A 9,723-nucleotide genomic window follows, 5' to 3' on the forward strand; every position below is an offset into this window, starting at 1 on the left:
TAAGAAGCATCAGCAGGGCAGGCCTGCCGCTGAGCAGAAGAGGGGAGCTCAGGCCGTGTGGGGTGATTTGCAAGCTCCACATCTTGCCCCACTCGTTCTCTCAACAAGTGATATGTAAATGCAGATAAGTCATATTTAATCCAATATTATGCTAATTGTTTGTTAAACATTCATTTTTATATGGATAATGTCCGATTTCTGTCCCCATGCCTGTCCTATGGCCATTTCACCCCATTACCCTGAGGCTCCATGACCTCTTGTTTAGAGCAACTGAGGCTGCAGACCTGCTCCTGAAGGGACCCCCACCAGGCACTTCCCTGATAGAGGCCCAGCCACACTAGGAGCGCAGCCCCAGTTCATGCGAGGAGAGGGCAGATTCGGCAGACAGCTCATGCTGAGCCCCATCTGACGGGCTGGTGCGAGCATCCTGGGTATCACCGGTTTGGGTGGAGGGGAGGTGGGCTCAGCTTCCTCCTGCACCCTCACATCCAGCACCCCTCCCTGACACCTAGATGTCACCTAGACCCAGCTCCCCAGCCATGTGTCTAGAGTCACTCTGGTTTTTCTGGCACATTGTCCTGCTCCTGGTTTCCATGTTCACCAGGCGGAACTCACTGTTGCACCGGTGTCCTCCTACAGCTGCCAGCAGAGCCCCCAGGTCAGCTCAGGGGAGAGACAGTCCCAAGGGCTGTGCACAGGCTGGAGGAGCCTGCAGCCAGTCTGTCTGTGACGGAGGTGGCGGGGGACAAGCCAGCCAGCCCATGTCGCCTCCAGCCTCCACCTCTGCAGATAAAAGCCCTCAGGCTGTGTGTGTGCGACTGTGTGAAAGGCAGGGAATAGGAGAGGTATGGAGGGACTGACAGCAGACAGGCCTGAGGCAGGGCCACAGACAGACAGACTTGCAGGGGCGGAGGGACCCCCAGCAGGAGCCGCCTCTCAGAGCCTGTGTCCCACCCCAGGATCGCTGGAGTGCAGTGTGTGACCGTGCCTGGCTACTCCAAGGGCTTTGGCTACCAGCTGGGGCAGAGCTTCTCTGGGGAGTTTGACCACGCCTGGAATGCTGTGTTCCTGGAGGGGAGATGGCACCTGGTGGACAGCACCTGGGGCAGTGGCCTGGTGGATTCCTCCACGTCCAAATTCACCTTCCTGTGAGTACTTCAGCTCTGCGGGGGTCTGGTCAATGGAGACAGGGGAGGCAGGAGCCTGAAGGAGGCGGCAGCGGAGAAGGCCGGTGGACGGGGAAGGAGAGCTGGGGGCCTCTGTGTGCTGCGGACCCTCACCCCCTTCCTCTGGCTTCGGGGTGAGCTAGCTCCAGGCTGGTGACAGGTGACCTTTCTGTCACCTCACCCTTCCCTGTCTCAGTTCCCCCTCTGGCTCCCCAGCGCTCCTTTTCCACTCAAGGGCTAAAAGCACAGAGTCTGCCCACAGGGCAAGTGCCAAGAAAGGCAGGGTTGAGAACCTCCTTTGTCTGGAGGCTCCCCTCAGGCTTTTAAAAAGGCCTAGTTGCTCAGTCGTGTCCGACTTTTTGCTGCCCCACGGACTGTAGCCCACCAGGCTCCTCTGTCCATAGAATTCTCCAGGCAAGAATACTGGGGTAGGTTGCCATTTCCTTCTCCAGGGGATCTTCCCAACCCAGGGATCGAACCAGGGTCTCCTACATTGCAGGCAGATTCTTTACCTTCTGAGCCACCAGAGACTCATAGTCGGGCCTTTGGCCATTGACTATGTTATTATTTGAGATGCCAGGATTCTCTCCTACTGCTTCTCCCAGATACCAGGGCTTCTCCTCCTCCTCTCCAGTGTAAATGCAGCCATATCCCACCTCTGAAGGAGGGGGTCTGGCTTGTGGGAAGGGGTGTCAGGGTGCCCAGCATCCCTGTGGGCACTGCAGGGCAGAGTGGCTGGGGGGCAGGTCTGGAGCACGTCTGTCCTCCAAGGCTCTGGCCTTAGCCTTATCAGCAGCTCAAATGCCTTTTCATCCAGAAGAATGAGAGTACTGCCCCACTTGTGCAGTTTAAATCCTGACAGCCCTGCATGCGTGGCAGACACCGTGGGTATACACAACCCATACTGGGAGGAGGTGTCAGTCACACCCTCCTTTGCTCTGTCGGCTCTGAGTGCTGCCTGCCTTGGGCTGAGTGAAGGCTCTCCCATCTCGGAGGAGTCCCCCTTTCTCCTGATCCTCATCACTGACCTCTAGAGAGCTGCGTCTAGCCAGCCCTGGGGACTACATTAGGGCCTCCCCCTGCACAGCTGCCCACAACAAGTCACAGAGAGCATGGAGCTGGCTCCCCAGTCTCCCTGCCTGCCCTCCCTCCACGCCGCTGGCACCTGTCCCTGGGTCCTGGCTTTGCTCCCTTTAGATCCCTTTGTTTTTGAGAGCAGAGGAACCCATTCTCTGCCTGGACATGCACTGCCAGGCGGTAGCCATCTCTTAAAAGGGGGCCTCAGATCCTGCTTTGTCTCCTATCTCTGGAAGCAGCTGCTGAGGGGGCATCTGCCACACCCACGTCAGGGTTGGAGATGGTGCCTCTTCCCGTTGGGTTGTGGGTAGGACCCCCCATGTGTTACCTTCAAGAAGGCCCCAAAGACCCTCTGTGGGCCCCACCTGCCCCTCTGCATGGCCAGGGCCTGTGCCTCCAGCATGGCTTCTGACCAGCCGTCCCCCCTCCAGCTACAACGAATTCTACTTCCTCACCCACCCTGCACTGTTCATCGAGGACCATTTCCCAGACAACAAGAACTGGCAACTGCTCAAACCCCCTCAATCCCTGAGGCAGTTTGAGAACAACATGTATCACAAGAGTGAGTTCTACAACAAGGGAATGCTGAGCGCCCAGCCGCAGACTTCCATCATCAAAACAGGTAACTGGGTTCATGGGCTGCCCTGCCAGTGCCCAGCTCAGTGGAAGCGGTATGTGGGGGCTGTGCAGGGGCGACTGAGGCTGCCTAGGCCATCGGGCCATCAGGGCAAGACGCAGCCGCAGGTCACATTTGCAAGGACAGAAACCCATCCCACCAGCATAAACCAAGACAGGGGCATGCAGCTCCGGAGGGCTGAGCTTTTGGCCAGGCATGCTGGGGGGCCAGGGCTAGTGGCCCCGCACTGGGGAAGCCTCTCTCAGCTCACACAGTGGGGAAAGGACTGCTTCAGCCTGGCTTCCGACGCCTTCCAGCTCAGGTGCGCGACAGAAGCTCCTAAACTCCTGGTGTGTGCATGCTAAGTCGTTTCAGTCATGTCTGACTCTGAGACCCCATGGACTGTAGCCCTCCAGGCTTCTCTGTCCATGGGGCTCTCCAGGCAAGAATATTGGAGAGGTTACCATGCCCTCCTCCAGGGGATCTTCCAGACCCAGGGATGGAACCCGTATCTCCTCCATTGCAGGCGGGTTCTTTACTACTAATGCCATTTGGGAGGCCCCAAACCCCTCCCAACAGGCCCCACAGGCCTCCCAACAGCCCCAGGTGAGCTCTGGCCTTCTCTCCTGGAGCACACAGGCAGCCCTTGGTGGGAGTGTGGGGGTGCACTGACCCCACTGGGCTGAGCCCTAACTGTGGTGCTGCCTGCCTTGGGACCCGGTGCCCAAATGCCTCCCAGTCCACATCCAGCTGCCTGTGGTCCCTGTGGAGAGATGGGGAGCGAATGCCAGTCCAGGCCAGCCTTGGGGACAGCTAGGGGTCCTGTACATCCAGCCCAGGGGAAGTTGCCTGGAAAAGGCTGGCTCTGCCTGCAGGCAGGAAGGAGGCAGATGAATAGGCATCCAAGTGGTGAGGGGAGCCCTCAGAGGCCAGGCTGCATCCCTGGAGCCCGGCCTTCATCTGGGGCACCTGAGCTCACATGTGGGAGACCTGCTGGGTCCTCCCTGAAACATGTCCATCCCTGTCTCCTGTGATGCCTGCTCTCCGCCAGTTCCCAACACTCTGCTGCTCAGCAGCCCCCTTCCTGATAAAGCCCCCAGCACTCTCCTGGGAGACCCCCTCTGCTCCCCCACTAGGTCCTTAGGCCACTGGCATGCAGAACCCGGCCCAGCTTGGCCAATGCATGCCCACACTCAGGTGACGGGGCACCCATGTTAGTCCCAGCCGATTCTTCCCTTCAACCTCACAACGGTCTCCATAACCAGGCTGCCAAGCTCTGGGATAATTTTTAAAACGACGAATGCCTCCTGCTGCTGAAATAACAGCATGAGGCTGCTGTCTCAGAGAGTGCCTGTGCCCCCTGGATGCCTGTCAGACAGGGGCTGCTCCAGCCAGCAGGGGCCACGGGGAGGACTGCGCCAGGTCACACAGACGTCAAAACAGTGCCACCAAGGAGCTTGCCTCTTTAAGAGACAGAGAAATGTAAACACTGGGTTTCTGAATATACAGTAAACCTAAAATTTGATTGCATATTCATGAAGCATATTTAAAGAATAGTTCTTTGCCGGAGCTAGTTTTGTTAAGAGTGGAGATGAAAAGAAAGCAGAGAGGGAAACAGGTAGGCTAAATGCAAGAAGGGATAGTGAGAGGGTGACGGAGGGGTGAGGGGAGGAGGAGGTCACAGGCTCTAACAGAGTCCCAAGGGTCTCCGTTCCTTTATTTCCGGGCTTCCCAGCCATTCAGTTCACCTTCACCAGGAACCCCCTGAGGTGGGCACCCCAGCCAGGCCCAGGACATGGCAAGAAAGGAGACAGGCGGGCCCTTCCCTGCGGCACCCACACCCAGCAGGGAGGATCCACATTACCCATCACTGATACATTACTATACTGCTAAGTTCCCTAGAGGAGAGGGAGGGCCAAAAGGGCAGCTTCCGGGTCACTCAGCCGCCTGCCCTACCGCAGGGCATCAGAAAAGCCTTCTTTGTGGTCAGAACATTGCCTTGAAGTCTTAGCCAGGTTTGGGGGACACTGAGCATATGTGAAGGCCCTGGAACATGAAGGGGTGTCCCCCTGGAGCAGGTACAGGAATACCATGGGATGAGGATGGGCCTGACTTGGGCAAGGCAGGAGGGGACAAGCCTCTCCTATGGCCTCCAGTTTGATTGTGACACACGGAAGGGAGCCCCAGGGTGACTGTGTAGATATTTTCAGGAGCCCTTGAGCTACCATGTGGAGATGCCAGGAGCCCTCGATGCATCAAAGGAATTGCACGGGGACCTCTAGGGCGCGACTTGGAGCAGGACAGGGTCCATGAAGGCTGAGGCAGCTTCTGCCTCCTGAGGAGGGATTCAACTGAGAGAAGTTGATAGTGATCTGCTGTTCTTGGTCACTCTCCTCTGGAGGTAACCATGTCTCATGGTGGCTGATAGCCATGGAGAAGGAGCATACACGAAGAAAACAGCACAAAAGCACAAAGAATACCACCATTCGTGTAACAGAAAGGAAAAAGAATCAGAGGAGGTGGGGAGGCCAGGCTGGGGTGGGTGGCAGCAGCAAGGTGGCTGTATGATCGGCGACCCAGATCCTCCAAGGAAGTCACTGAAGACCTGGAGGATGGGGGCCGAAGCCAGGTTTCAGAGACCTGAATGAGTGGGAGGGAGCTGCAGCAGGGAGGGGCGTGGGAGGAGAGGCAGGTGAGGCGTTGGCAGTGCCTGAGAAGGCAGGGAACGTCTTCTGGTTCGAAGAGCCATAAAGAAGGCGGTGGGGGCAGGGGGCGGGGAGGCCAGTGGAGCCCCCTTCCCCTTGTGGGGATTCTCACTCCCAAGCTGGGAGGTAGCACTGAATGCAGCAACTGAGCATCCTGGAGTTGGGCCTCGTGGCTGATAAGATGGGAAGTCTCAGGGGCACTCATCCTATAGCATTCTTGAGCATGGCTTTCTGCCTCCAGAGCAGGAACTCTGGATCCCGATGTGGGAGAGGCTACTAGAGAGTGTGAATGAGAAGGCTCTCAGAGAAGCCCTGCCCCTCCCTGTGATCCTGCAAAGCAGCAGGGACCAGGGAGGGGAGTGCCCATGGGCTGTAAAGACAGAGAACTGACCCCCTGTACACCCACAGCAATGACCAGGACAGAGGAAGACAGCGCTGGAGGGCAAGGGGCGAGGCGTGTGTGGGATGCACACGATCCTCTTGTGCACTTGACTCCATTCAGGAAGCACGGCCTGGAGAGGAGGGTGGAGGTGGGTGTGCGGGGAGGACCCGCAAGGAAGCAGTTCTGTCCCTGGAGCACAGTCTCCAGGAAGGAAGCAACAAGTTTTTAAGGTGATTGTTGACATGCCAGCTGTGAAGGGAGCAGGGTGAAGCAGGACTTGAGACTTGTAGGCAAAGTCAGAGATGGCTCTCCAACCAGGGTCTTGGCCCTCCGTGCCCCTCAGCCCTCTCCCTTGCCCTGGAATCAGGTTAAGCCCCCTGGCAACATTCACCTGATGTGAATCAAATGGGCAAGGCAAGCACGTATGACTGGGGACAGATTTTTCTTGAGACCCACCACCCCTAGCTGGTGGAAGAGAACCACCCAAAGGGGTGAGAACCCTTCCAGAGGTGTGCTGCCACCGGCTTATATGATGTTCAATGAGGTCATGCTGGTGGCTTAAAATAATTGGGTGAAGGTGTTTCCACCAGGGAAATGGGCAGACGCTGTAAGTCAGGGTTCCCTGCCCAGAGATCCTATTGTTACACGATTACCAGCACAGGTCGAACTCCTCTCACCTGATCCTGGCTCTCCCCACAGTGAATGGAAAGGCCACAGTCACCATCGAGAGCTGTTCTCCGACGCTGTTCATGTTCATGCTCAACGGCAAGCAGGAGCATGGGCTGCTGAGCCTCCGGAAGAACGGGATGAAGCTGGATGTGTACCCCCCGACCGCGGGCACCGTACAAGCTGCAGATCTTGCCAAGGGCAACTCGGAGATCTACAGCTCCGTGCTGGAGTACACGCTCAAGTGCCACTGTGCAGACAATGACGTCCGGCTGCCAGCGGAGTTGCACCAGCCCGTGGGCCCCAGTTGGTTCTCGGAGCAGATGGGCATCACCAAGCCGTCCCACCCTGAGCCCGTCATCTACACCAGCGACGGGCGCTGCTCCGTCAGCTTCGGTGTGGAGGAGGGCATCAGCGTCCTGGCTTCACTGCACGGAGACGATGGCCCCATCACCGAGGAGACCCAGCGACGCTACATCTTCCAGCTGCACCGGGAGAAGCGGACGGAGCTGAAGGTGCAGCTGCCCCACGCTGGCAAGTTTGCACTCAAGATCTTCGTCAAGAAGAGGCAGGAACCGGGCAACTACCTCTTCGTCTTCAATTACCTCATCTGCTGTACCAACACCAAGGTGAACTGGCCCGTGTTCCCCGAGAGCTTTGGCAACTGGGGGGTGGACAATGAGCTGCTGGAGCCGCTGTCGGGCGTGCTGCCCGCCAACCGCAATGTCCCGTTCAAACTGAAGCTGCACGGCGTCGCCAAAGCCCTGGTGAAGGGGCAGGACACGTGGCCGCTGACCCTGAGCCCCGAGGGCTACTGGGAGGGCAGCTGCAGCACCGCAGGCTGCCAGGAGGTGTACGTCATGGTGCTGGAGAACGCCAACCACAGCTTCTACTCCTACATCCTCAAGTACCAGGTCAACGCCCAGTGAGGGCCACCTGCCATCCCGACCCCTGCCGGGCCACGCACAGAGCCCGGACACCACTGAGTCTGCATGGAATCCCTTCTGGACCTCTGCCTCGTGTTCCTGTTCTGCCAGAGGCTGCAATGTCAGTGGCCAAGGGGACAGAGGCAAAGGCCCTTTAGACGACAAAGGTGCTATGTAAATCCAAGGTATTGTAACTGTATTCACTGCCCAGACACCCCCCTTCTCGTGCTAACGCTGTCCTTGTTGTTCTTGGGCTGGTGTGGGGAAGCAGGACTGCCGCCCGGGGCCAAACACCTTTCCGTGATGGGGAGAGAGAAGCGGGCGTGATCCGTGAGGCTGAGTCATCCTGAATTCTCAAGCTCCTTCCCAGGAGCTGCACAGAACTTCTCACCAACTCTCAGACCCCAGGGGAGGTCAGACTGTCATCTTCTTTCCAGACCTGACCACCTCCTGCATTCCCGATGCTGCTTCTTATTCTTCCAGGTCCTGAGAAGGAAGGCGTAGAGAGGAAGCTAACTGTCCCCCAACTAGCCCGGCGGCCGAGGGCCTCCACAATCCCTGTATGTGCCTGAAATGTAGCACCAGAAACGTCATGGGAGACTGCAGGACCGAGGGCAGCCAGTGCCTCCTCGTGTTCTGGGTGGGGGCCAGAGAGGCAGGGATGCATGGCAGTCCCGCCACCCTGGTCTCAGGATGTAAGACCCCTGACTCTGCTCTCAGAGGGATTAATACCATCTACTCGGTCTATCAGCAGTTCACTCAGCTCCTGCAAGCCCTCTCAGAGCCTGTGCCTCAGGCCCCAGCCTGAAACCCACACCGGGAACCCCACGAGGCTTCTGGGCCCTTAGGGACCCCTGGCAATAACCCTCAAAAAGACTTCAGGTGAAGTAGTAAGAACGGTGCAGTGCTGGGGGCCCCCACAATAGCAGAGTCCCACCAGCCCCAAGATCTCTACCACCAAGGCCACACCTGGGGGACCTCGACCTGCCCTGGGAGCAGTTTCTATCCCATGTCCCTTCCTTCCTCTCAAGAGAGACCCCCAGGGTCTGCCTTCTGTAGGGACCCTCCAGAGCTCCTTGTTTGCTCAGGCCTGAGAAGTCTCGTCTGCCCAGCCGGCCCTTAGCAGCACCTCAGGCCAGTGTTGCCATGGCAACAGCAGAAAGACTGGCTCCAATGAGGGCAGCAGGAGGGAAGGATGGAGAGGCCCTGAGAGGCCCTGCATGGCCGCTGCAGCACCATCCCAGCACATGGAGAGGTTGGAGGTGGTCTCACCTGCCCTCCTGGCTCCTTCGGCTCTGCAGCCCCGCCTACCAGGGCCTGGGCCTGGAAGAGCCAGCACTGCCCAGTACTCCCCTCCCTGCACTGCCGCTCTGGATGCCCCGGACTAGCTACAGCCAAAGCTGCTGGGGATCCTCACGCCTCCTTGCCTTCATCCTGACATTTGTGTATTCAGCGAATGTTCGTGGAACACTTAACCAAGTACTGTGTAAGCCAGTCCTCCGTGCTGGGGCTGCAACCCTGCCCCAGCTGTCCCAGAGCAAGGGTGGCAGCTGCCGCCCTTGTCCAAGCCTGTTTCAAGTTCCAGGCTCCCAAACACTCCAGTCCATCATCTCCCTAAGGTCCCACCCCACAAAGATCCCCACCAGCCCCAGCATGGACCCGGTCCAGAGGAATGTCTCAGGGGGCCCATCCTCCACCAGGCCGGGGGCCCTGGAACACGAGGGCAGTACATCACGGTGGGCTGAGCTGCCCTGGCCTGTGTCCAGCGTCCTCTGGCAGGCTCTGCCACCCAGGCATTCAGCACTGTGTCACTCACGCCTGGAAAATGCACAAAGGCTGCAGAGGCGGAACTGCTGTGCACCACGACAGGGGAACAAGAGGAGTTTTTACACCCTGGAAACAGCCTTTTCTCACCCCTTTGATTTTATGGGCTGAAAGAAACGCGCTGTGTTTCATCAAAATAATAAGTGCCTTCTATGACTCATGTCACTCACTGGACCCAGAGCTGGCTGCTAGTCCTGCTGGGAAAAACTTGCATCTTCTACAAAACAGTATAATTAGTCTATACATTCTGGAGCACACAAAGGATGCCACCCAGCAAAACAGGAGCTGTCCCAAGCAGGAGACGGTGGCCCAGCCTCGCCAAGCGCCTGGGAGCATCAGCAACCCCTCCCTGCTCGTTTAA

At 58.0% G+C, this 9,723-nt stretch overlaps 1 protein-coding gene across 1 annotated transcript in view; it reads left to right on the plus strand.

Moving 5' to 3' along the window:
* Positions 1-7,767, plus strand: part of KY (kyphoscoliosis peptidase) — a 47,038-nt gene extending 39,271 nt beyond the window's left edge. Inside the window, exons 11-13 of the mRNA XM_010858307.1 lie at positions 960-1,148; positions 2,675-2,865; positions 6,646-7,767. Coding sequence (XP_010856609.1) covers positions 960-1,148; positions 2,675-2,865; positions 6,646-7,541 — 1,276 coding nt within the window. The 3' untranslated portion in view covers positions 7,542-7,767. The remainder of the gene's footprint in view (positions 1-959; positions 1,149-2,674; positions 2,866-6,645) is intronic.
* The last annotated feature ends 1,956 nt before the right edge of the window (positions 7,768-9,723 follow it).

The sequence above is a fragment of the Bison bison genome, unplaced genomic scaffold, assembly GCF_000754665.1.
Source record: "Bison bison bison isolate TAMUID 2011002044 unplaced genomic scaffold, Bison_UMD1.0 scf7180017864384, whole genome shotgun sequence".
Lineage (NCBI taxonomy): Eukaryota > Metazoa > Chordata > Mammalia > Artiodactyla > Bovidae > Bison > Bison bison.